The sequence below is a fragment of the Puma concolor genome, chromosome A3 (genome assembly GCF_028749965.1).
Source record: "Puma concolor isolate L17-30 chromosome A3, mPumCon1.1.hap2, whole genome shotgun sequence".
NCBI classification, from domain to species: Eukaryota; Metazoa; Chordata; class Mammalia; order Carnivora; family Felidae; genus Puma; species Puma concolor.
This window is the reverse complement of record NC_141669.1, coordinates 115,441,969-115,469,525: the sequence shown is the minus strand read 5'-3', so window position 1 is coordinate 115,469,525 and position 27,557 is coordinate 115,441,969. Positions and strand designations below refer to the sequence as shown.

At 49.3% G+C, this 27,557-nt stretch overlaps 2 protein-coding genes across 2 annotated transcripts in view; both read right to left on the bottom strand.

Moving 5' to 3' along the window:
• The window catches only part of LOC112869699 (vomeromodulin-like), a 288,979-nt gene that overhangs the window by 200,228 nt on the left and 61,194 nt on the right, over positions 1 to 27,557 (bottom strand). The window lies entirely within an intron of this gene.
• The window catches only part of BPIFB4 (BPI fold containing family B member 4), a 28,445-nt gene continuing 9,167 nt past the window's right edge, over positions 8,280 to 27,557 (bottom strand). Inside the window, exons 9-16 of the mRNA XM_086699863.1 lie at positions 26,352 to 26,555; positions 24,541 to 24,594; positions 21,282 to 21,452; positions 20,131 to 20,198; positions 17,875 to 17,917; positions 15,884 to 15,947; positions 13,287 to 13,363; positions 8,280 to 8,633 (exon numbers count right to left, since the gene is read on the bottom strand). Coding sequence (XP_086555989.1) covers positions 8,610 to 8,633; positions 13,287 to 13,363; positions 15,884 to 15,947; positions 17,875 to 17,917; positions 20,131 to 20,198; positions 21,282 to 21,452; positions 24,541 to 24,594; positions 26,352 to 26,555 — 705 coding nt within the window. The 3' untranslated portion in view covers positions 8,280 to 8,609. The remainder of the gene's footprint in view (positions 8,634 to 13,286; positions 13,364 to 15,883; positions 15,948 to 17,874; positions 17,918 to 20,130; positions 20,199 to 21,281; positions 21,453 to 24,540; positions 24,595 to 26,351; positions 26,556 to 27,557) is intronic.

Genomic DNA, 27,557 nt, shown 5'->3' with positions numbered 1-27,557 from the left:
GCTCTCTGTGGTGAAGTGAAAAGGAGCAGGTTCTGAAGTCAGACCTGGGCCACGCTCCTGTCCCTCCACTTACTTGCTGTGCTAACGTGGCCAAGTCCCTTGAGCCCTCTGAGCATCACATCCTCATCTATGAAGTGAGGATCACCCCCTTTGTCCCCCAGAATGGTTTCAAGGATTTTGTGAGATAATGGGTAGGAAGTGCCTGTCACTGCTCCTGGAACTTGCTAGAACTTCCCCTTCCATCCTTCTCCCTTTGTTAACCCGACCTGCCTTAGTGGGTATAAACTCAGAATGTCGTGTCTCCCTCCCGTGCTTTGCCCGACCCAAAGACCAACCCAATAACACCAGAAGGATCAAGGTTCCTTTTACCTGAGGAGCCCCAGGGTGGGGCCCTGGGTGCTGCCTTCTCAAAGATTCCCAAATGGCTTTGAGAAGACCGTGACCAGAGGTGTGGGGATGGACAGGCAGAAGGGGCCTTGGGAGGTTTGTATTCAAAGAAGAGGCTCTCTCAGTGCTGGCACAGGGGAGGGTCACGCTCAGAGCCGAAAAGCTCCAGCCGTGGGGAGTGTGGGAGCCACGGGCCACAGGCCAGCGTGTGTGGCTCATTGTGCGTTTTCTTGTTTTTCAGATGACATCACCATCTTTGAGCAACGCTTCCAGGGGACCCAATGTGGGTGCTCCACCAAATGGACCACTGGACAACAGAGATGACCACCACCTCCAGAAAAAACCAATACACCGAAAAGCATGCGTGGGGTCTCTCTCTCTCTCTCTTTCCTTTCAGCCTTTTTCTTGCTGTGCCAACCGCTTGTTACTCCTCGTAAGACCACCACCACCGCCACCCCAGCTGTCACCAACCCCCCCCCCGCCACGACCACACGGCACCAGCTAGAAGCTCCGGGAAGCCGTGGGGCCGGTCGATTGTCTACTGTCCTTACGCCACTCCTGTAATTGTCCAGGCGCCCCTTGCCCAGATATTAAATCAGCAAAACTTGTGTGTGGCACATAGCACTGTTCTGAGCACTTTCTCCACATTCATGCATTTAACACTTACACTGCCCTGGAGAGGTTAAGGAGCCTGCCTGTGGTCACACAGCAGGGGTGGCAGGATTAGACCAGGCAGCCTTACTCAAGGCCATGCTCCACCCTGTGTCCGATCCCTTTCTGTGTCAGAGACAAAGGAGAATGTGGGACACGCATGCACGTGTCCTCCACAGAACATCTTTACCTGCGGGGAGTTTTGCTTGTCAGATTGTAATGTTTCTAAGGAAGACCAGGAACCCCACTGAGTCTCTTAATGTCCTGCGTGAGTTAAGAGAGGTGGGATGGGCTGTCACCACGGGCCGCAGGGTCTGCTCTGGGGAAACCCACTCACGGGATCAGAGCACCTCCTCCCCCAGTCCAGCTGGCCGAGGCCAAGTGTGACGGCCGATACCAGCTCTCGTCTTCCCCCAAATCTAAGTGAACCGAGTCGGTTTTGGGGCTTGGACGTCTCAAAATTTGAGGATGCCGGCTTGAGGTCAAAGTGAGGCGTCTTGTAAATAACACTTGGGTTTTCCCGGCACTCTACTTAATGGGGAATAAAAACCCGTACGTCTCCCTGGCTGGCTTCTGTCTTCTAGGGTCCCAAGAGTTCGCCTGATTGTGATAAAAAGGAATCCAAGCACCATCCTGCCTAGGGATATACGACATCTCTGGTTTGGGCAGATTCCAAAACAATTATGTTCGATTACCCAAAGGTCCTTATAACTGCTCCTCAGAATAATCCCTCCCAGTGCACAGATGCTTGATGACAGAACCAGTGATGATACTGGTCTCTCCCCAAGTAAAGACTCGTGATGCGGTGGCGGGAGGTGGCTGGCTGATGTGGGGTTCTGGCCATGTTTGGGAGTGACAAGCTACAGGCTGAATGAATGTCTTCTCTGTGCCTGGCTCGGGACTGGGTACCCACTTGGTGCGTGTTTACTAGGCTGATCTTACGTCCCTTCTGCAAAGAATGGTTCCAGCTGTGCCTGTCGTCCTATGTACGTGTTAATAGCGCCCCTTTCACTCACAGAGCTGTCCCAGGTTGGATGACGGATTAAATGGCTTCACCGTGTTTAAACCTCATGACAATCCCACGTGGCAGTTTTGGGCAGGTCTTCATTTGACAGCAGGGCACCAGCTTCAGAGTGTCCTAGGCCTGGGAAAGAATCCCAGTGCTGCCACCTGCACACCGTCTGATGATGGGAACTTAGCTTCTCAGAGCCTCAGTTGCCTCATCTGTGTAATGGGAAGGAGAAGTAATCATACTTGCATGATGGTAGTTGTGAGTGCTTAGCACAATCCCCAGCACATAGTAAGTGCTCAATAAATGGCTGCTATTATGGCAATGACTTCGATGACGACGATGTCTTCCCATTTTTGACTCAAAAGACATACCTTCTCAAATCGTCAGAGAAAGGCCGAGACTCCACAGTACAGACCAGATGGGCTCAGCGTGGGACTCAAGGAGTGGTCTGGTGCCCTTAGGGACTACAGTCCACTTCACAGTGCTTCTAGGTCAGAACCATCTGCTTAAAGAATTGTTTTTAATGTTTATTTATTTTTGAGAGAGAGAGAGAGCGAGAGCAGGGGAGGGCCAGAGAGAGAGGGGGGGACACAGCATCCAAAGCAGGCTCCAGGCTCTGAGCCCAATGTGGGGCTCAAACTCACAAACCGCGAGATCACGACCCGAGCCCAAGTGGGACGCTTCACCGACTGAGCCACCCAGGCGCCCCTGGAACCATCTGCTTAAATGGGGAGTGAGTGACCCCCTCTGGGATTGGCGATAGGGTCTTGGCACTCCCCCCCTCCCCAGATGGGACCTGGGCTCAAGCAGAGACTGGAAGGACTTGCAAGGGTGTCAGCCAAATGCCAGTGTAAATGGCCTGGGACAAACAGGTTCTACGGGAGGACACTGGCAGGGCCCAACCTCTTTGGCTGCCTGACTGACACCAGAAAACTGAGCAGGTGCAAGGAAAGGCCTCAGGTTCAACACTGGAACTTGCGGCCACCCTAGCGCCTAGTCAACATCACACATGCTAGAAAAATGGCCCCGTTAACCCATAGAAGCAGGATAAATAATCAATTGTTGGGATTTTTAAGCCATTAAGTTTTGGAGTGGTTTGTGATATAATACGTGATTGAAACAGAGTATTTTCTAGGAATTACCAGCCTCAAAAGCAATGTTACTGAACACACCAGCATCCTGTGTTGTGCCTGCTACTTCGACCTGGGGACGCCCTTCCCCTTTCTGCACCTCCCCGTACTCATCTGAAAAGTGGGAGCACTGGACTAGAATAGTACTGGTTCTAGTGGAGGGCCTACAAGTGGGATTTTAGGTGTGGGGCTGAAGGTGAGGGTGGCGAAGGTAAGAGGCAACGAAGTGAACTTCACAGGCAGCAGGGACGCTCACAGGTTTCCATGACATTGTGACAAAGTAGCCGTTTTGATGAACCTGGAAGGGCCTTTGTGACTGCTTTGACTGAGTACAACAGGGGGGAGCCTGGGTGGCTCAGTCGGTTAAGCGGCCGACTTCAGCTCAGGTCGTGATCTCACGGTTTGTGTGTTGGAGCCCCGCGTCGGGCTCTGTGCTGACAGCTCGGAGCCTGGAGCCTGCTTCGGATTCTGTGTCTCCCTCCCTCTCTGCCACTTCCCTGCTCACTCTCTCTCTCTCTCTCTCTCTCAAAAATAAATAAAGCTTAAAGAATTTTTAATAAAAACAATAAATGAGTACAACAGGAATGACACTACGTGACCTCCAAAACTAGATCATAAAGTGCCACGCATGTTCCATTTTGTGCCCTTGGGAGGCTCACATTTTGAACCCAGCAAGCACATGGACAGGCCGCGTGGAGGTGTTCTGGCTGGCAGCCAACATCAGCCCCCAGACGGGTGAGTGAAGAAGTTTCCAAATGATTCCAGCTGCAACCCTCAAGTCACTCTCAGCCATTCTTCCCAGCTGAGGCCCGGATATCTTGGAGCAGAGAGAAGCTGTCATGACTCACAGAATCTGTGAGGAAACTGAGACTGTGTTTTATGTCACCAAGTTTTGAGATGGCTTGTTACTCAGGCTTAGCAGCAGAAACTTCTAAATGAGCTCCTGGCAGGGGCTTCCAGAGTTTGCTATTCGTCAGCTATGACTGAAGAAGAAGACCAGTGAAGTTACATGGCAAGTCTCATGGCCATGTCCCACCAGAAACCTGCTCAAGCAGCCCTACTTGCCTCGAAGCTTGTGGAACTGCTTAATAGAGGCTCTTCTCGCTTTTAAACTTAAAACAGCAGTTTAGGGGCGCCCGGCTGGCTCAGTCGGTGGAGCGTGCAACTCTTGATCTCAGGGTTGTAAGTTCGAGCCCCACGTTGGGTGCAGACATCACTGAAAAATAAAATCTTAAAAAGTAAAATGAAACAACTGTTCACTTGGTGGTTTGGTCAACATCATTGTGAGCTGAAGGAGGAGGGGGCAGTGTGGTCCGAGGCCTGAACAATCCGGCCAGGTGTTGATGATCCTCTCCTGTTGTATCAGCTGCGCTAATCTAATCCCATCATGCCTCACTCCTCCACTAGCACCCGCCAGTGCCCCAGAAGTCCAAGCATTCTGGACCATGTATCATCATTTGGACCCTCAACCCCGTGCTACTCTGCCTAAATTCTAATATGATCCAACCTCGTCCCTTCTTCCTTCCCTATTCTTCCAAATCTTTCCGTCTTCCTACTTTAAAGAATGACTGAACGTGTCCTTTGAATGTTGAGAAACCACAGTCGATGGAAAATGAAACGAGTTATTTATAATCCAGAAGTTCTACACAGCCCCCCCCCCCAAAGTTTTAGAAATCCCCTAGAAAATTAAATAGAAGAAATTAAACTTGTTGGAGCGTACGGGTGTGTTTTAATGTCTGAGGAAGGGTTGTAAGGGGCCCATGGAGAGCTTCACTGCCCCTCCTCCAGGGAGGACCAGGGGACACATGGCTGAGGGCAGACCCTACACTGTCCTTGTGGACAGTGATGTGGGATTTGGATTTTGCTCTGGATGCCATGAAAAGCCCATAGAAGGGCTTGAAGCAGGGAAAGGAGGTGATTGGATGTCTGCAATTACAAAAACCTTCTGGCCACTGAGTGGAAAATGGATAGTATGTGCCATCCTGGAAGAGCGGAGACCAATGACAAAGTTGGAGTGGTTCAGAAGAGAGATGATGGGAGGAACCAAGGTGGAGGTGTAGAAATAGAAACAAATGGGGGCGCCTGGGTGGCGCAGTCGGTTAAGCGTCCGACTTCAGCCAGGTCACGATCTCGCGGTCCGTGAGCTCGAGCCCCGCGTCGGGCTCTGGGCTGATGGCTCAGAGCCTGGAGCCTGTTTCCGATTCTGTGTCTCCCTCTCTCTCTGCCCCTCCCCCGTTCATGCTCTGTCTCTCTCTGTCCCACAAATAAATAAACGTTGAAAAAAAATTAAAAAAAAAAAAAAGAAATAGAAACAAATGGACGAATTCATGGGAATTACAGGAGTTGGTTCTAACACAATGGCAGTAAGAACAGCAAAGCTATGCATGACCCATCCGCCTGGGAACCAAGTTCCGGATTCTCTTCACAGACACCGCCCTCTAAGGCGGGACTTCCTCTCCTCTAGCCTTTCCCAGAACAGACTGGACAGGAAGTCCTGCCCCACTTCTCTCTGAGCTGCCGCCTCCCCCCCCCCCCCCCCCAATCTCTGGGGCTAGGATTTGGGCGTTACCAAGGAGACCACGGGAGAAAGAGACCCTAGATCCTTCCGCTAGGAAGAAGAGTGCTAATACAAAAGTTTCAAAAAAAAAAAAAAAGTTTTAAAAATCCCGTAGAAAATTAAATGGCAGAAGAAATTAAACTTCTGCCCCAGAGAGGTCTGCCTGATGATGGTGTGTTTCCTCTTTGGAGAGGTTGACCTTCCTTGACCACCCAATGGTGCCTCCCCCTCTCCTTTCCCTCTCTGATACGTGTCCCTGTTTATTCCCTCCCTTTATGACCCTCAAGACAATCTCAAAGTAGCCTTTTTGGTCATTTGCTTATTGTTTTCTTCAGCCTTATTATTTAAGGTGTGTCTTGTGGACTAGAATCTAAGCTTCTAAACTTCGTGAGGGCAGAATGGGCACTCAGAGAAGGAAGGAAGGAAGGAAGGAAGGAAGGAAGGAATGATGCAGCCAGGAATACACCCAATACACTATTGAGTTACATAAACCATTGAGAAAAACCAAACCAAACAAACAAACAAACAAAAACAACAACAAAAAAAGTCTTTAAAAAAATCCCTGGGAGGAAAAGCTATCTTAATTCTGTAAAAGGGACTTCAGTGTTTCTGTACCCTCTCAAGGCTGGAAGCTGGGATCAAATAGCTCTGCTGAAACCGCTCTGAATGTGCCCTGTGGCTCTAAACATAGCCACGGAGCCATTTGGGAGAGCAGCCAATGCCTTGCTCTGGGAGGGGTTCCTTGGGCACTCTCTTGCCAGCATGTCAAATGCCCTTCCTTGTTCTCAGTTTAGCTCTGATCAGAGGCAAGGGGCCCCGAAGGCTCACACTTGCAACACTAGCACTAATCACAGCAAGCCCAGATTGAGTGCTTAACTGTGTGCCAGCCTTAGTGCCAAACACTTCAGAAAAAAAAAACTCATTTAAATAGCTTCACACTTAGAGTGTAATAACAATTATTATCCATTTTACAGAAGGGAAAACCGAAGTTCAGAAGGCTAAGGGTCTCACCAAGTCAACCAACTGGCAGAGAGGGAAGAGCCCCATCCTTCTGACACCAAGATGCTTATTCTCTAGTGACCTCCTGACACCAGAGTTGAGTTTAGTGACGCACAAAGCTGTCTTGTTGGCAGGGTAACCTCTCTGTAGAATGCCGTGTAATTGTTTTGAACATGAAGACGCTGGCTGTTCCCCTCGCTGTCTGGCAGACAGGGTTTCCAGGAGCCTTTGGGTGTGGGTTAGCCAAACAGGTACTCTGAACTGACAATACATTGGCAGGGTTTGGGTTTCAGCGAACCTGGAGTCATTGGGCTTTATTTCTAGAAACCAAGGGCATGCATGAGAAGGACCAGTTTGTGAACCTCATTTTCTGGGCTGCTGCTGCATCTGGGCCTCCCCAGTTTGGACCTGAAGGCATGAGGTGCCTTGGGTTTCTGTAGAATCTCTGTGCAACAGGAGTCTCGCTATCCCCCTGTCCTAGCCTCATCTCCCCAGGAGGACATGGGAGAGCGTGGAACACAGTGCCTGTGCTCAGCAATATGTCTGGTTTTCCTCCCCTTCCTCGCCATAAGAAAGGATCACACTTCCCTACCCCTTGAGGTCAGGCAGGGTCATGCGACCTGCTTTGGCCAATGAAATATGAGAAGAAGTGATATGCCTCTCTTCCTAGCAGATGCATGGGAGCAGTACAGGTGTGTGACTCTCTGTGCTTTCTTTCTGCTCAGGACAGTTTTGGGGCCAAACTCAGTGGGGTTTCTCCCTGCAGCTTATGAACAGAATCAGTGTGGTGGGTGGTTAAGACATGGGCTCTGGAGCTCACTCATCAGGTTCCAACCCCAGCTCTGCCACTTTGCAGCTGTGTGACCTTGGGCAAGTCCCTGCATTTCTTGATCCCTCGGTTTCCCCATCTGCAAAATAGGGACCCACCTGGTACCTACCTCATGGTGCTCTCATGAGGTTAAATGAGATCAAGACACAAAGCCTGAGTGCAGGGCTCAGCAGGTAGTTAAGCCCTTGGTGGACATGAGCTCTCAGAAAGATGGGGCAGAAGGGTATCTTTTTTTGTCCCCTGGGACCTGGGATACAGCCATCCACCCTTTAGGACCTGGGAAAGTCTTGCTGGGGACACAGAAGAGGAAAGGAAGGGAGAAAGCAGCTGAAAGCTGAGGAAGGAGAGGAGACCCTCGTCATCATGGCACATGGGAGGTAGGCTAGATGGCAGTTCCTCTGGCAGTGTGGAGCCTGATGATTCTGAACTTGTTGCTTCTGAGTCTGGGCCCTCCCTGTGTGCTGAGGAGTGGTGGGGGAAACCGAGGCAAGAGGAATCAGCCAAATTGAGCCCTGAACCAAGGCAGTGAGAACTGAATTAAATCCCCTCCTGTCCATCTGTAGGGTCCTCATAGGTATCTGATATTTTTTTCACTCATGACCTGAACCATCCTCCATCAGGTCATAGCTACAGCTGCCAGGTGCCCCTGGCCAGCCATCGAGGGAAGAAACACCCAGACCCTGAGGGAAGGTCTTTGTGGAGACTTGCCCCAACTGCAGGGAAATTGGAATCTTTTATTGAAAGTGTAAATTATGCAGTGTGGAGTCTGGCATGGAGTCCAAAAGGCCTCAGTCCTCCAGGTGACCTCCTTCCCCCTGTGGGTGCTGACTGTAGGGCTAACCGTGGATGGGACTGTTTGCCCACAGGGCCAATGGCTGGTTCCTTTTTTGTGGGGGGGGCATGTGGGAAGAGGGTTGCAGGGCTGGGGAAGGACTGTCATAGGGGGCTGAAGGGACTCGGGGCCAGGGGCTGTGTTAGGCAGAGCCTTTTCAGGGCTGGTTCTGGCTTCTTCCAGGGCTTCGGCAGCATCTCTGCCTCTGTTGTTCAGGCACTCAGCACCAGAAGGTCCTTGGAGAACAGAAGAGAGAATCCAGTTAATGGATGAGATGACTTCTGCCTGCAGCCTAGTAGTCACCTGCCTTTGGATTGGGCAAGTCACATTTCTGGGAAGGAGCAGTTCTGAAGAGAGGAGACAATTGGGGGCAAGGGGCCTGAAGATCACCCTGGCCATGTCATTGGCTTGCCCTGTACAGGGGACCTTGGGCAAGACACTTCCCTCCCCACCCCTCATCTCTTTCTTCTCCCAAATAAGAGAAGCAGGCCTGGGCCTCTGTCCACACTCTCCCCAAATCCAATTTCCACAACTAAAAATATCTACAACAAAGTAAATAATAGGTTTAACCCACAGAACAAAATAAATACCCATGAGTCTGTACTGATATAAATTATTGGATCAATAAATAAATGGTGAGCAGGGATGGTTCTTCCTCGTAGGAGATTTCTACCTAATAAATGTGAAAGGAGTTATAGAGTCTCCATTGGGCAAACACCGCACTAATAACTGTTGCAGACAAGAACCATTAAAGAATGCTAAAATGAGTGGCAGAAAGCATGATGAGAAGTAGGATATTTGGGTCATCTCCAAGTATTTCCTTGTGAGATATTTATTAGTTACAATGGGAAAGATCGTAACTTAGCAGTGGGGAAACTGGCAGGAACCACCTTAACCACATGATCAAAGTCAATATCCCTGGGAAGAAGGCGTTGACATTGTGTGCCCCCGATACGGTGCACTGAGAAGGCACACAGCATCGCATCAGTGGTGTTCTTGCCAAAAATACATAACCTCAATCTAATCATGAGAAAACATCTGTCAAATCCAAATTGTAGGGCACTCCACACAATGGGCCAGACTCATCAGAAATGTCAAGGTCATAAAACACAAGGGAAAATTTAGCAACTGTCACACATTGGAGGACACTGTCGCAGATTTGGACTGATGACCAAATGCAAAGTGGGATCCTGGATCTTAAGCCAGACAAAGGACATCAGTGGGAAAACTGTCAAGGAAGGCCTGTAGATCAGTTAATAGTTTTGTATCAGTGTGAACTTCCTGGTTTTGATCATTATACTCTGGGTATAAAAGATGGCAACATTAGGGGAAACTGAGTGAAGAGTGTTCTAGTGCTCTGTGTACTATTTTTTCAACTCTTCTGTAAGTCTAAAATTGTTTGAAAATGAAAAATTAGGGGCGCCTTGGTGGCTCAGTTGTTAAGCATCTGACTTTGGCTCAGGTCATGATCTCACAGTTGGTGAGTTCAAGTCCCACATCGGGTGAGCTCAAGCCCTGCTTTGGGTGAACACGAGCCCACTTCAGGCAAAAGATGAACCCTGCTTCGGGTGATCCCTGCTTCTCTCTCTCTCTCTCTCTCTCTCTCTCCCCTTCTGGGATTCTTCCTCTCTCTGCCCCTTGCTCACTTGCGCCCTCTCTCTCTCTCAACGACAAAAAAAGAAAATGAAAAATTAAAATACATGGCTAGACCCATATAATAATAACAAGAAGAAAGAGGAAGAGGAAGAAGAGGAAGAAGAGGAAGAAGGAGGAGAAGAGAAGGAGAAGAATTAGCTACTATTTACAGAGGTTGTATGAGACCAAGACTGGACTGGGTCTTTAAATCAGTGGTTCTGCTACTAGGAATTTATCCAAGGGATACAGGAGTGCTTATTCTTAGGGGCACATGTACCCCAATGTTTACAACAGCACTTTCAACAATGGCCAAATTATGGAAAGAGCCTAAATGTCCATCAACTGACGAATGGATAAAGAAGATGTGGTTTATATATACAATGGAATACTACTGGGCAATGAGAAAGAATGAAATCCTGCCTTTTGCAGCAACATGGATGCAACTGGAAGGTATTATGCTAAGTGAAATAAGTCAGTCAGAGAAAGATAGATATCATATGTTTTCACTCATATGTGGATCTTGAGAAACTTAACAGAAGACCATGGGGGAAAGGAAGGGGGAAAAATAGTTACAAACAGAGAGGGAGGGAGGCAAACCATGAGAGACTCTTAAATACAGAGAACAAACTGAGGGTGGATGGGGGTGGGGGAGAGGGGAAAGTGGGTGATGGGCATTGATGAGGGCACTTGTTGGATGAGCACTGGGTGTCGTATGTAAGTGATGAACCACAGGAATCTACCCCAAAAGCCAAGAGCATTCTTTACACAGAGTATGTTAGCCAATTTGACAATAAATTATATTAAAAAAATAAAAAATAAAATGTTTATGCACAAAAAATAAATAACTCAGTGGTTCTATACCTTTCAGAACCAACACTCCATTTTACATTTTATTACAGGTATTTGTGTTATCTCTCTTATTATTCTTTTTTTCTCTTTCATTATTCTGCAATAAAATTCATAACCTATATAATCTACTTACATCCCTTACTAGAATATAAAGAAGAAATAAAAGGCAAGTAGTTTATTTTTATTTTTTAATTTTTTTTTTCAACGTTTATTTATTTTTGGGACAGAGAGAGACAGAGCATGAACGGGGGAGGGGCAGAGAGAGAGGGAGACACAGAATCGGAAACAGGCTCCAGGCTCTGAGCCATCAGCCCAGAGCCTGACGTGGGGCTCGAACTCACGGACCGCGAGATCGTGACCTGGCTGAAGTCGGACGCTTAACCGACTGCGCCACCCAGGCGCCCCAAAAGGCAAGTAGTTTATAATGAAATAATATGTATTTTGATGTGAAATACTCAAGCATGATTATCCAGGAAAGAAAAAATCATCCCCAGTAATTTAAAAAGGGCTCTCAGGTTGGGGAGGGGGCTTGCAATACAGCCCCTGTGGAGAATCACTGGTTGGCGCCACCTCCGTTATTTCAGTGCAAAACCTACTTCTCAGGAGCTGGCTGACCTCGGGCAGGTGGCCTACCCTTTCTGACCCTCAGGTCCTACATCTATGACATGAGGGCAAACAGCAGCCAGGGTTGTGCTAGGGCCCAAATGCATACGAACTAGTGCATGGGACACAGGATGTGCTTGGGAAATGGCATATGATGATGGTGACGGTGATGATAAATTTGTGCCAATCCCATCCATATTTCCTAACCCCCCTTTAAAAGTGAAGAGTAGTTAACACTAAGATGCTGTATCTTGGGGCGCCTGGGTGGCTTAGTCGGTTAAGCGTCTGACTGTAGATTTCAGCTCAGGTCAGGATCTCACGGTCGTGAGAGCCTGATCAAGATTCTCTCTCCCTCTCCCTCTGCCCCTCACCCCTGCTCACATGCAGGCGCTCTAAATAAATAAATAAATAAATAAAATGCTGTATCTCATTTAATTTCTCATCACAAACCCTATGAGAGGGGCATTACCGTTCCCATTTTCAGATGAGGAAACTGAGGCTCAGGGTAGCACCGAGGCCCTCCAGGAGCTCAAGAGATGGGACCAGGACACGTACCACTGAGGACCATCCCAGCGCCTACATCTGACCTCTGTCCGCACTGCCCCTTCAAGGTCACTGCCCGCCTCCTTTGACTGCTCCCCTGAGGTGGTGGTGGGGGCCATCCCTGCCTGGGCTGAGACCCAAGCCCGGCAGGTGTGTGAGGAGCTGGGCTCTCTGCACGCTGCTGGAGGCGGTGTGGACGGGGCCATCTTTTGAAAAGGAAATGGTTGTTCTGGGGGAAAAGCCCATTCTTTCCATTTCTGGGAGTGTGTTCTGAGGAGCGTACTGAATCCCAGACCCAGAAACACCTTTTTGCACCAGGATCTTTATTACAATGAGGACACTGAGGATGATGGACCCTTCTAGATTCCTCACTGTGTGCCAGGGGCTGTTTAAGGCACTTTACACGTAGAATCTCACTTTATTCTAAAAGTAGCCTTATAGTTAGGTACTATGGTTAGCCCCTTTTTACAGAGGAGAAAACAGGCTCAGAGTAGTTAAGTAACTTATCTGGGGTCTCCCAGCAGGATACTGGCAGAGGCAGGATTTGAACCCAGGCTGTTGGGTTCTAGCATCCTCATTCTTTAATGCCTGTGCCCTACTGATCAAAATTGTGTTTAAAAATAAAACTCCAGAAAGACTGGGATGAAAACAGCAAAATGCTCTAAATGTTCATTTCTAGGTTGCAAATATGTCTAAGAGGATAAACAGGTGTTTGTTTAATCTTTTCTGTGTTTTCCAAATTGCAGATAATGAGCATATGTGGTTTTTATAGTGGAAAAAGACCCTCTGCATTTGAATTTCAAGGCAACTGCCATGATTATAATTAGCAATTACTTCAGGAATATTTATCCAAAGGCCCATCTTCCCACTGGCTGGGCGAGCTTTGCAAGGGTCAAGGTTGTACATTTTGCTCACTGCTGTATTCCCAGCCCCTTGCACATTGTTTGGCACTCAGAAGGTGCTCAGTAAAAGTTTTTCCAACAAACTACATCACACTTCCACTTTGGGTGAGCCCCTTACTGCTCTGAGCCTCAGTATTCCCATCTGCGAGATGGGGGCGAGGACGTCTGCCATGAGGACGAAATGAGATGGTGGGTTGGAAAACTTTATTTAAGGGTTCTTAAGCTTGGTGTCTTGTTCCCCCAGCCCCGCCCTTTGAGGAAACAGACCTCTCTTGCCCCACCCTTCACCTCCCTTCTCTTCCTCCTCCCAATTCCTGGGCATGGAGCGGAGAGCGAAAAGAGCTCTTCCTCCCTTACCTCCAAGACGTCGATGTCTGCATTGCTGAAATCGATGTTGAGGATTTTGGGGAGAGGGACGCCAGAGCCCAGCACGGCTGTGAAAAGAGACAACAACAAAACGGTCAGGCACAGTCAGCGTGGCTAAGAGGTGTCAGCCACACAGGAGGCTACCAATATTTTCAAGGAAACCAGCCATTTCTCCTCTGTCTCTAGGCCTTTGTCCTTGTAGATGCTCCCACCCAGAGCACACTCCCTCACCCTTGCCTGCCTGCCAGGCTCTGAGCCTTCCCCGGGACTGTTTGGATGTCATGCCCTCTAAGAGATTTCCTCCACCCCAGGCCGAGGAACCTTGGGCTCCTGCCTCTCCCTCGAACTGCCCCCCCCCCACCATTATTGAAATCACAGAATGTTAATTCTCTGCTTCCACATCTGTCACCTCTACCCGTCTTGTGAGTTTCTTGCAGGCAAGGACTGTGTCCCCGGTGTCACCCAGCCCTGGGCTGGGCACAGAGGAGTGGACAGATGTTTGCTGAATGGAGGTATGGAAGGATACACATGGGGCTCCAACAAGTGACTGCCATGGGATGTGCTGTTTGCTTTTAGATTGGCAGAACTGAAGTAGATTCATACTGATTCATGTTCTGGGAAGGAAGGAAGGAAGGAAGGAAGGAAGGAAGGAAGGAAGGAAAGAAGGAAGGAGAGAAGGAAGGAAGGAGAGAAGGAAGGAAGGAGAGAAGGAAGGAAGGAAGGGAGGAAAGAACGTAAGAAGGAAGAGAGGGATGAAAAGACAAGTGAAGGAATCTGGATTAAATGAAGTCAAACAGATTTTCTGCCTCCAGCAGGACTTTTCAGAGAGCAAGGGACATTGTACACCTACCCCAGAGTAGTATATTCAGAATTTCCCAAACTTGCTTGGCGCCACGGAACCCTTTCCTTAAGAGTAGCTTATGGGACGGATTTTTTCACGGAACCCACTTTGAGAATCCTGGCTCTTGTCCAATCTCTCACTTTTGAGAATGGCAAATTGCATTACAGTGAGACCAAGGGGCCTGCTGCCCAGTTCACACCACCTCTTAGTGACCAAGCCAGGGTGAGAGTCTCCACCTTTTGCCTCACAGGTCAGCCCAGCCCAGCCTAGCTCCTGACGTCGTCCTCTCCCGCTGGTGAACGTGCCTGGCCTTGGTGGCCAGGGCTGTTCTGTGATTGAGATTTGGCCTCCTCTGGTGACAGTTTTCGGGATAAAGGTCCATCTGACATCAAGAGCACCCCCAACGAATCCTCACTGGTAGAGCTCACAGCAGCCCCTCTCTGTCCTCTTCTCCATGATGCAGAAGCAGGGAGAGGGAGGGTGCGGCCAGACCGGCGGAGGCCTTGGGGGCGAGGTTTCCAGTTAAAATGGGGTTCAGCTACCCCAGCCTCCAGTGGCCCTGCAGGTCAGGTGGCTTCCTGATAACATCCTTGAGGCACCACAGAGAGGGGGAATCATGCTCAGTCCCTTCTTTTTATGAAGTTGGGCAAGAAGACCCTCTCATGATAACGTGGCTGCCTAGGGGGCGGATTCTGGGTTAGGATTCTGGGTTAGGAGGCTGGGGAGATCGGTAAGAGCAACTTTAGCTTTATCTGTACTGACGAAACTTTCTACAACAATAATGTATTCACACTGTCTCTGCATGTAAAATTAAATACGTGATATCAAAGATAAAAAAAAAACAAAACACGAAACACAAAAAACAAAAACAAAAATCAATCAGGGACATAACAATGTCAATATACCTAATAATACTAAACTATATACCTAAAAATGGTTAAGAAGGTAAATCTCACATTATGGGTATTTTACCACGATTAAAAATAAACCTCAAAGATATCAGGAAATATTTTAGGCCATATTTTTTTTTAATGGAGAAAAAAGAGTTTAATAGGAAATATAACCAGGGGTCGAGATTAATTGCCTCTGGGAGGTGAGATTTTACCTTTTATTTATTTTTTATTTATTTAAAAAAATTTTTTTTAACGTTTATTTATTTTTGAGACAGAGAGAGACAGAGAATGAACAGGGGAGGGGCAGAGAGAGAAGGAAACAGGCTCCAGGCTCTGAGCTGTCAGCACAGAGCCCGACGTGGGGCTCGAACTCACGGACCGTGAGATCATGACCTGAGCCGAAGTCGGACACTTAACCGACCAAGCCACCCAGGCGTCTCGGGATTTTACCTTTTAAACTGTTCAGGACTTTCTAAAACTTACACACATATAATTTTCATGTGTGATCAGAATTTTACATGGATAATCAGAAAAATCAGCCAAATAAGTGAAGAAGAAGGAAAGGGAGGAGGAAGAGGAGGAGGAGGGGGAAGAGAAGGAGGAGGAGAAGGAGAGAAAAAGGAGGAGAAGGAGGAGAAGGAGAGAAGAAGGCGGCAGAAGCAGCAAATATGGAAGTTGATGCACCCTTGGGGCAATATTTGCGCTCAGAGGGTTAAATAAATAAGCTTAGAATGAAGCTCTCAGGAATACGGTTGAGGTAGAATGGCTGTGTGTCAAACATGCCTGACGAACCAGCAGCCACCAGGTCCCCAAGCCACCCCCCACCCCCGCGGAGGCACAGGCACCACTCTCACCATTCATGGCGGGCAGAAACGCCAGGTCGAAGATCTTCCCCACCAGCACCTCCAAGAGGCCAACCTGCAGGGGAAGGACGAGAACTCAACCCAGGCATTGGTTCGCTCAGATCCCCGGGGGCCCCTTGAGGCCCTGCCCTGTGGCCGGAAGGCGCAGAGCTGCTCTGGGAGAATCTGGGAGCTGCCGTGACTTTAGAACCACCTAGGTGGACAGCCGCAAGGCGCATCTGTGCACCTGCTCTCGGTGTAGTTGGGGAGACTGAGGCCCAGAGCAGGGCAAGCGCCGGCCCCAGGCTCATGGTGAGGCAGGGACTGGGGGAGGCCCGGAGCACTGGTCTACCGTGGCTCGCTCTGCAGCCACCCTGGTGTCATGGAAGGCCCTCGGGCTGTGTAGCCAACACTCTGGGGTTCCATCCCAGCTCAGTCTCCGTGGGCCTCTGAGAAGTCTCTCTCACCTCTCTGACCCTCAGTTTCCTCAGCTGTAAAATGGGCCAGCAAGCCCAGCCTGCAAGGATGCGGCGAGGATCACAGGCAGATCAGGTAAAATACCTAGCCTTGAGACTTCTCATGTGCGCACGTGCTTGACTTCTCTAAGCCCTGGTTTCCACAGCTGAAGATAGGAGTGAATACTCCTTTCTCGTACAGCGGTTGTAAAAGCCGAATGTAAACTCCTCCGTGTAAAGTCCCCGCCTGGCTGTAGAACCGCATGGTGCAGCCACGACAAGAGCACGGGACTTTCATCCCAGCACCGTGACCTTGGGCAAGCCCCCCAGCTTCTCTGCATTGGGCTGCCTTATCTGGAAAACGGGCTAATAGCTCTACCCAAATCATAAGTTTGTTGTGAGGATTAAACGAGAGAAATTTGGTTAAAAAAAAAAAAAAAGAAGCTTAATTTGGTGCCAGTCTCTGTGGCCCCAGAAATAGTCTCTAATTTCACACTGTGCGAGCTTCTTTTCTTCTCGGAGTCCAGAGATGCCAGTTCTGGTCCCAGCTGTGCCCCAGGCAGCTGTGAGGCACGTCGCTGCCCAGCCCTGGGCCCCAGCTTCTCCATCTATAAAATGCGGCTATAAAATCCAGCAACATGGGTTGTGGAGGCTGGGGGTGGAAAAACCCAAAAATAGGCAACACGGTAGGTATTTGACTGTCTCTGTGCACATGGAAGTCTCACCACGACTGTTCTAGAAAGCAAACATCTGTTGTCAATTTGTAAAAGAGAAGAGGGGCATTTCTGGAGACTCTTGGTGGTGTGGGGGGACCCAAGAATAAACAGATGAAACAGGACCCACCCCTAGAATCTGAGCTTCTCCGGTTAGAAAGGCAGAATTTCAGAACGTGGTGGTAAAGGTGTGGTTAGAAACATATCCGGAACTGTTTGCTTTACAGATGAGGAAACTGAGGCTCAGAGTGGGTTGGTATTGCTGAAAGTCACATAGGAGTCAGTGGCAAAGCCAAGCCTCCAGATCCAGAAAGGAAGGGGTCCTGGGATGTGGCTGTCCCTACCGCCCCCCCCGCTTCAGAGCAGAGGGATTTGGGCCAGGTTGCCTCCATGGGAGCAGGTGGTTTAAAATGGGACAGCCTTGGGGCGCCTGGGTGGCTTAGTCGGTTGGGCGTCCGACTTCGACTCAGGTCATGATCTCGCGGTTCATGAGTTCGAGCGTCGGGCTCTGTGCTGACACTCGGAGCCTGGAGCCTGCTTCGGAATCTGTGTCTCCCTCTCTCTGCCCCTCCCCACTGGTGCTCTCTCTCTCTCTTTCTCAAAAATAAAAAATAAAAACCATTAAAATGGGACAGCCTCATTGGCAGAGTTGGAGCCGTGAGTCTGTACTCTGCCCCTCACTGGCTTTGGGGGCCTCAGTTTCCCCACCTGTAAAGGAGGCCTCGCAGAGATGGTGCCAATGTTTTGGAATTCATAGACTCCCTCGGCCCCAGCTAGCCACGTGGGGACACCGTTCCCAGAATATCTTGCCCTTGAGCTTGCGCTTAGTACTTACATCAAAGTTGCCTACGTTTGAGGTTCTGAGGTTGAGGTGAGTCCTGCCAATAAAGCAACGGCCTGTTAGAAGTGGTGATTGCCTGAGAATCATAAGGGGTTTATATTCCCATAAACTATCGAAAGCCCCTCCTCGAACATCCTCACAAAGACCTTGCTTGACCCGGGGGGCAGTCAGTAAGAACGACGTTGATCTCCGCGTATTGAGCACCAACTACGTATTAGACGTGACACGGAGGCTTTTATACTCTACACAGGAGCCCCTTAGTGGAGGTTTTGTTTTCCGTGGTCTCAGTGACCCGCACTCAGCTGCAGTCTGGAAGAGATGATCCCCCTTCTGGTGTGCTGCTGGAAGGTCAGTGGTAGCCTAATGCTACATCACAGTGCCTACATCATTCACCCGGCTTCATTCATCTCGGCACCTAGGCATTTTATCGTCTCGCATCATCACCAGAAGGTGGGTGAGTACAGCACAGTATTTTGAGAAAGAGAGACGTAAATTTTATTATGGGGTGTTGTTATAATTGTCCTCTTTTATTATGGTTGTTGTTAATCTCTTACCGGGCCTAGTTTATAAATGGAACGTTATCACAGGTACATTTGTACAGGAAGACCCAGACCCAGTAGAGGTGGGGTTTGGTACCGTCTACACTTTCAGGCATCTGCTGGGGGTCTTGGAATGTATCCCCTGCGGATAAGGAGGGACTGTCTGTACATAAGGCTCAAATCATAACTGTGACCCCTACTGGCTGTATGTCCTTGGCCAAAGTACTTACCCTCTCTATGCCTCAGTTTCCTTGTCTGCAAAGTGAGTGGCTGCAAGGACTAAAGGAATCATCCAAGTCAAGCCCATGCCTGGTACATAGTGCGTGCCGTGCACACATAAGCAATCATCCCTACCTCGCCGGATCCTTCCGACAATGCCGTCTGGGAGTAACCTGAGGCTCCCGGGGTAACTGGCCATGGCCACAGAGCTCAGAGGGGAAAGCCCAGGACTCTGCCTTGAGGTGCGTTTTTGGCTGCTGGGCTATTCTGAGGAGGGAGGCTCGAGGCCTGGGTTTGAGGTCCCTGTCTGTGCTATGAGGGTCTCAGTCTCACTGCACTCGAATCTTACCTGCAAACCCACAGCCCTACCTGCGGCCAGACCAGACTCACGCATGGGGCAAAGCCATTGGGGCCGTAGGGCATCCAGCAGGACAGAAACCAGTGTTTTACTGCTGACTTCCACTCCCTTCCCTCCTTTTCCCTCAGCCCCTCCATCCACAACACCGCAGCTTTTTCCTGACCTTTAAAGTTTGCCTGCACTGCTCTGGCTGCCCCCAAGCCCCCACTGGCCCCTTCTCATCATCCAGGACTTAGGTCGGGCATCACCTCCTTAGAAACTCTTGGATGGCTCTGAGTCATGTCTTATTTTGAGTAATTCCCATTGTTGGGCTTGATCAACTGTCCTAAGAAGAAAAAGTGATAATGAACGAGGCACACGCTGACAATTTTACACACAGTCTCACTTATCTTGAAGTGGGAATGAGAATAGTACTTACTGCCATAGGCTGAGGTCAAGAATGAAATGAATTGAGACACATTCAGGGCTTAGCTGAATGCCTGGCACGTAGTGTTATTATGAGTCCTATGAGGTAGGGACTATTATCCCCATTTTCAGATGAGAAAGCTGAGTTTCAGAGAGGCAAAGTCACTTGGTCTCTGTCACAGAGCCTGTCAGTGGTCACGTTAGGATCTGAGCTCATATGGCCTGGCTCCAAAGCCTGCACTTGTAACCACGCGATGCAGCTCCAGCTCAGACAGACCTGGGCTGGCCCAGAGCCCCTCTCTGGACCTGCTGTGTGGGCCTGAGTAAGGCAACCCGCCTCTCTAAGCCCTAGTTGTCTCCTTTTTAAGATGGGAGATGCCCAGGGCCATTGCAAGGCTGAACAAGAGAATGCACATAAATACCTAGTGCAAAGCCTGGCCCATCATCATCACGGCCGTCATCATTATTATTGATATGGTAGTTGTTGTCGGCAGTAGGTTCCTTCTAGCAAGCTCGCGGCATGACCCCCACTGCCCAGCTCGCGCCAGTGGCCTTGGCGGTCCCAGCCCATTTTCACCTTTGCAGCCTCTTGGATTTACCCAGCCCTGACAGCCATGCTGGGGGACCTCTGGTGACCTCCCAGATGTCCCTTCAGGAGCCGGCACCAGGCACGGCAGCACCAAGGAGGCCTTTCTGAGCAGCAGGGGCCCGAGTCTGCAACCCCCTTACTTGTCCAGCTTGGCGTCGATCATCAGCTTATCCCCCTCCACGGAAAACATGGCCAAGAGTTCTGTGTCCTGGAGGAAAGAGGGATGAGAACGAAGTGTCGCCACTGGGAGCGCTCTGTGCACCAGGCGCTGGCTGGGCGCTGCGTCAGCACTCAGCGTAACACAGGCTGTTCCCCGAGGTTTTGGCCAAACCTCCTTTTACGGTCCGGCCGAGGCCCCAGTAACGTTCACTCGGCCAGATGAAAAGGAAGGTGTGAGAGTGATCCAGACAGTGGGAAGGGTATGTGCCAAAGCCCTGGGGCAGGAAAGAGGATGGCGTTAGATGGAAGAGAGAAAGCCGGAGAGCAAGGAGGTAAGAGGGCTGCAGGAGACTGAGTGGGAAGGGGCCAGATCGGGCAGGGCCAGAAAAATCAAGGCTGCATCCTGGAGGCACTGGAGAGCCATGGCAGGACTCTGAGCTGGATCATACAGACATTTAGGCTATTGATGGAAAAATTTCCACACAGCAGGGGCTGATCAACAGGGGACTGAATCAGGCACAGCCATGTCCACCCCCTGGGTGAGAACCAGCCCTTTGAATCTGACATCTGATGATGCCCAGAAAGGACCCCCAATACACCATGGCTTGGCATGGTCTAGCTGAGAATACCCACTTCCCGGATTAGAAGTGGCTCATTTGGTCTTGAGCCCTGGGAGGAAAGACTGAGAAGACATAGCAGATGGGGCAGAACCCTAAGTGTCTGAATCTTAAGCTTTAAGCACCAAGGGGGAAATGGCACTTAACACAGCACATTGCTTCAACAAATAGGTGCTTTACTGAGCACCTACTATGTGTAGCACTCTGTGGCTAGGCTAAGGATGCTGTAGTGAATAAGACAAATTACATCTCTGTCCAGAAATAAACTAACAAATGCATTTTATAGTGTCAGGTTAAGGCTACAAACCAAGTAACGCAAGAGAGGCAGAGAGAGAGAGAGAAAGAGAGAGAGACGCATCCAAGCTCACATAGCTAAAAGTGCTAAAGGTTGAATTTGAATCAGATCATCTGGCCCCAAGTTGGGCTTATAGTCACTACGGTTGGTTTTGTGGGGATCTGAGGGGGTCTGGGGACTCCGGAAGACCACTCGGCGCCCCCCCCCCACTGATACTCACCACATCGATGAGGCAGATGGTGGTCTCAACGTCATTGGGCTGGGAGACCATGACCTCGGAGGTGGCGAACACCCTCACCAGTGCCTTGTCCTTCTGTAGCGTCACTGAAGGCGGGTTCGGTACCTGGATCCTGATGGTGAGTGGGCGGGACTCGGGGTACTGCTGGAACACCTTGCGGGGGGGACACCAGGCCAGAGTGAGTGGGGCCCTGGGTAGCGGGGTCAGCAGCCAACTCTAAACACACGGCACAGGGTGTCACCCTGGGCACCTGCAGCAATGCCTGAGCCCTGCATGCACGTGAGGGCTCTCACCTGCTGCCGCGTTTGGGGAGGGGGCTGCCCTCTCCGAGCCCCTCACAGGGCGTTGCTACGAGAATTAAATGTGGGGGTGCCGGCAAAGCCTCGAGCTCAACGTCCGATGCATGGAAATGCTCAGAATTTGCGACTGAGCAAGATGGGTTTGTCCAGACATTCACGGTTGCATCGAATCATTACAACAAATCCATAGGGTATTTTTTTTCTCCGTGTGACAGAATTAAAAAACTGAGGTTCAAGCAAATTGTCCAAAGTCAGCAGGCGAGCTGAGATGGCAGCCCAGGGCTGTGTCACTCAGAAGCCCAGGGCCCATCTCCCCTCTTGCTGCCTCTGGACACCCCACCTGGAATGAGAAAGTTTGTATTTTGGGGCACCTCACAGTGAAAACTCAGAGCAAGGCACAGCCTACCTGGGTTTGCAGGGGTCTCTGGAGCCCCCCAGGTGGGAGGAATCTGAGCCTGTTTGCTGTGAATGGACTCCCCAAAAGCTAATGAGCTAAAGGGACGGTTCATCAAAAAGTCAGTTCCCATATGTGCTGAATTACTGCTTTACCAAAAACTTTATTTTAAGGCACATTATTCTTTCTTCTTTCTTTTTTTTAAAAAAGACTTTAATCTCTACACCCAGTGTGGGGCTCACATTCATGACCCCCAAGATGAAGAGTTGCATGCTCTTCTGACTGAGCCAGCCAGATCCCCCGAAGGAGCACTTTTCTTAAATATACTAAATGGGGGCGCCTGGGTGGCTCAGTCGGTTAGGTGCCCGACTTCAGCTCAGGTCATGATCTTGTGGTTTGTGAGTTCGAGCCCCACGTCGGGCTCTGGGCTGACGGCTCGGAGCCTGGAGCCTGCTTCGGATTCTGTGTCTCCCTCTCTCTCTGCCCCTCCCCCACTCACGCTCTGTCTCTCTCTTCTTCAAAACTAAATATTAAAAATTTTTTTAAAATATATATTAAAAGAATTTAACTATATGGGAAAAACTACAAAGTTACTTTAAAAAGAAATCCATGTAAATGGAAACTTCTCCACAGGCAATGCAGCAGTGTGGATCCTGGAACTAAGAAGATTCTACTCATGTTCTTGAACACATTGTCAAGGTGAAATTCTTTTATTTATTCTTACTTATTTTTAAAAAGTTTTTGTAAAGTTTATTTATTTATTTTGAGAGAGCACAAGCGGGGGAGGAGGAGACAGAGAGGGAGGGAGAGAGAATCCCAAGCAGGCTCCATGCTTTCAGCACAGAGCCCGAGGCAGGGCTCAAACTCACGAACGGAGAGATCATGACCTGAGCCAAAATCAAGAGTCAGATGCTTAATTAACCGCATTCGACTGAGCCGCCCAGGCGCCCCAAGGTGAAATTCTTTTAAACAAACTCTTGATCTGTTGGTGAATCTAGTAGATTTAGCCAAATGACCACTGAGCGAATTCACCCTTTGGCAAATTGGCTTTCAACAAATCAATAATTTGGTAACTGGCTTTTCACAAGGGGATTTTGGGGATACCTGGAGGAGCCAACCCCAACATACACGGTCTCCAATAATTAGCAACACCTTCCTTCACACGGACGCGGAGAGGTTACCTCAAACTCTCCCCACAGCAGCAGGAGACCCAGGATGCACACCCCAGCTCTGATTAAGCCTGGATCTCCGGGGGACACTCTCCCGTGTCTAGCCTGAATCTCCGCTGCTGCAGACCCAGAGTCCCATTTCAAGGTCTGAGTCTTTGTGCCAGCACAGCCTTTGCCATGTTGTGTGACTTCTCTGAGCCTCTGTTTCCCTGTCTGTGAAATGGATTGCTCCCCTTTTCCAGCTCCATGAATGCGGGGGATGATTAAAACCAAATAAAATAGGGGATTCTTAAATTTTTTTCATAAACTGTAAAGTGCAGTGGACACAGAAGTGGTCCAGTAAATAAAAGGTCCATTTGATAGAACTCTACCTGCCCCTGGGACCTGCCGCTGTTTTTGACCTCAGATAATGGTGCTATGCCATTCAGCTTCCAACCGCATGAGGGCGATAGTGATCATTTGTTGACTTAGGTCTCCTTTCCTGCTTCTGAAGTCGAACCAGGAGCATAACAGGTAGAAAAGAGATGAAAAATGTCTAAAATGGTCGTAGGTTACAGCAATCCGTTGTACCTGCATAGCACTTACTGTGTAAGAAGCTCTCTCCTGCCAGGTGCAGGCTAACAGGTTTTGGACCAATGCTGGGACAAGAACTGGGATCGGAAAGGCCTTTGTTCCAACCGTATATAGCTAATAATCTGACAAAAACACACTTGCCCTTTAAAAAAAAAAAAAAACAAAAAACGATTTTGTTATTATGAACAAGAACAATAATAGTGAACATTTATCAAATGCCTACTCTGTGCTTATGTTCAACTCCCAGGTTCACAGCCACATGGTGAAGTGGGCATTGTTAGCCCCATTTCCCAGAGGAGAAAACGGAGGCTCAGAGAGACGTCATTTGCCTATGGTAGTATGGTTGAGACATGCTTAGCTGGAATTCAAGTTCATGTTTGCTCCAAAAATCTGGCTCCTCCCATCTGAGCCACCATGCACCTGTGCGTATCAGCATCTTTACGTGAACCATCACCTTCATCTCCTTCACTCTCCTAGACGAAGGTGTGGAGTAGGAGCTCGCATCCTTTTTTTACCGATGAGGAAGCCAAGGCTCAGAGATGTTAAGACTCTTGCTTGAAGACACACAGCGATGAAGTAGCCAGATGAGGATTAGAAAGGTGCAGACCAGTCCACTGCTACAGCTCAGGGTCTTTCCACCTCAACCCTCCATGCCCTCCTGGCATGGGGATTTGGACACCACACCTTTGTCAATGCACTCGGATCACCCCACCCTGGTTGTGGGCGTCTCCTCTTCTGACCCAGTTCCCGGGACACCTAGAAGGAGGGGAGGGCTGAAGACAAGGGGACGCATCTGCTTTACGTACCTTGGGAATCAGAGCTCCCAGCGTGGACGTGGTGAGAGGAGGAAGTTCTTCAAACTGCAGGGCAAGAAGGGGCATGTGAGTCCCTGAGGCTGCAGGGACAGACAGGAGTTGCTAACACAGTGCTTAAACTCCTACACACCCTCAGGCAACCAGCAGGGGCATCTTCTTCCCTTCAAAGACCCCTTGGGAGGTCCTGCCTGTCCAATGGCAACCCACATACTGATCACGGCAGCCGTTTTGTGGTTAAGGGGACAGGGCCAGCCACTTAAGCTTACTATAGGCATGACTTTATGGGGCAGGAGGTAAGAAAAGACCTGACTCTTTCTCCTCTAGATGTAATTCTTAACTTTTTTTTGTTGATTTATTTATTTATTTATTTATTCATTCATTTATTTATTTATTCATTCATTCATTCAGAGAGAGAGAGAGAGAAAGAGGCAGAAAGAGAAGGAGAGAGAATCCTAAGCAGACACTGCCCGCCAGCTTGGAGCCCCACGTGGGCCTTGAACCCACAAATCGTGAGATCATGACCTGAGTCAAAACCGAGAGTCAGATGCTTAATTAACCGACTGAGCCACCCAGACGCGCCTAAATCTAATTCTTTATCAAAACAAGGTGAACATCGGTGAGTCCATGTGCATAACCCAGTGTCCACTAAATGCATAATTCTGCCATATCCAAAGATCTGCTTTTGAAAACCTCAAATACTAAAAAATGAAAAGTCAGTACCATTTGACAGAAAGAAATGGCAACTGTGAAAGTAAACGCAATAAAAATGAAACAATGCCATTATATTCTCCATGGATCTTGTTGGCTTTGAGGGGGTGAGTCCTGTTCTCTCTGAGTTACAAAGAGGACACTTAAAAGTACAAGAGAGGATTAACTGTATACTAGCACCAAATGGGGACTTCTTGGTGGAATCAAGATGGACGTAATTCATACGGTGGTTTTTTGGAGAATAGCTTGTTCTTAGGAGACACACACAAATTTATGGAGTGGGATGTCATGTTTCTAAAAACTTAAATTGTTCAACAATAGCTGGCTAGGTTGCTGATAGGTTAGATAGGTGGATGAATGGAATGATGGAAGGAAGGAAGGAAGGAAAGAAGGAAGGGAGGGAGGAAGGAAAGGAGGGAGGAAGGGAGGAAGGGAGGAAGGGAGGGAGGAAAGAGGGGAGGAAGGGAGGGAGGGAGGGAGAAAGGGAGGGAGGAGGAAGCACAGATGAGTAGGTGGGTAGATCAGTGGGTGAGCAGATGGATGGATCCGTAGACATGAAGCAAATATGGCAAAATATTAACTGGTGAATCTAGGTGAAGGATATTTGGGCACCGATTGTGTTATTTTGTAACTTTTCTGAAGGCTTGACATTTTTAGAAGAAAACGTTTGGAAAGAAAATCATTCTGGAGCATACCTTATTCTTATGTATCTTTTAGTTATTTAATACCAATGTTTACCAAGTAAAAGGATCCTAAGCATTTACATTGAGATACGTATGTAAGAATATACACTATGATTTTAAAGAAGGAGTGTCATAAAATTAAATAGAACTGAATAGAGATCATCATCATATGATTTGATGTTCTTTAATGCCACGTCTACGAATCGCCTAAAATCATCTCAGTCACCGTGCTTTGGTAAACACTGATATAACCAATACATGCCCGTGAGTGGGAAATGAGTCAGGGGCGCACTATCTGCTTACTGTTCTCACTTGAAAGCAATTTGCCCAAGGCTGTGGGGACTAGACAGGACCAACGGGGAGCTGTTTGCTGCCCAGCCCAGCCCACCTCCGGATGGGACCATGACTCACCATGCCGTCGGTGATGTCGATATCCAGTGCCCCCTGCTTCTGCAGGAGGGCCAACACTGAGCCCAGGAAGTTGGCAGAAATGGCCAGTTGGGAGTTGGTGTTGTCACCCATGGGGGGTAATTCTGGCATCTTTTGTCTGGGAGTCGTGGCTGGTCGCCCCAGTGGATAGTCAATGAGCTCTCCTCCAGCCTCCCCGACCAGAGTCTGGGGAAGCAGAGAGGAAAGGGGTCACAGGGAGGGTTACAGGGAGATGAGCGGAGGAGGCTGAGACTGGGGTGACGTCCTGGCAGCCTTCCTCGATTAAACCCACTGGGTCTGAGTTACCCTTTCTTTTATGGTCCCTGGCTTTTCTTCGTTTGTGATGGCATGGAACCTCCTGCAGTTCTCACTTTATGACCACTTACAGCCATGAGCTATCGCCCTTTATTTTAAATACGTGTCCAACATGGATTCTTGCCCCTCTGCCCTGCCAAAAGGAGCTAATTACGTGTCCGCACAGTGCCCATGGCGTATCTATTCCCTGAAGACCAGACCCCTCTCCCTGCTCTACAGATGCTGTGTGGTCTGCCCATGGGGACTTCTCCGCCTCGTTGAGAGCCACTCCGTCCCTACTGCCCCTGGTCAGTCCCTGCCACCACCTCACTACTCCCACCGTGGCTCCTTCCCACATACTGTTCCCTGACCCACGCTCTTCTCTTATTATGGCCCACTCACTGGCAGGTCTCAGCTTACATGTCACTTCCTCCGGGAAGCCCTCCATGATCTCCCTGGATACAGCCTGACTCCTTGCTATAGGCTCTGATATCCTGGGACCCTCTTGCACAGAACTGATGATCTTTAATTGTGTATTTATTTGAGTGACTCTTGGATGGCCTAGCCCCTCCAACGGATTGTAAGCTCCATTAAGGTAGAGGTCTTGCCTTGTTCATGGTGCACCCCCAGCCCCAGCACGGAGTCTGGCACACAGCAGGTAACCGACAAACACCTCTTGAATGACTACTGTTTGCGAATAGACTGGGGGGCACGTATATGTGTTCACACGTATCCTGTGTACGTGGCAGCGTGGGGTTCACCCGCAGTTCTGTAGCTGATAGAGCAGCGGGGGAAGCACCCATGTTGGTACAGGATGGGGGGGAAGAACGTGTGTGTGTGTCCCGTGCACAGGTAGGGGTCAGATTCAGTGGTGTGCTGGAACCCGCTCACGCT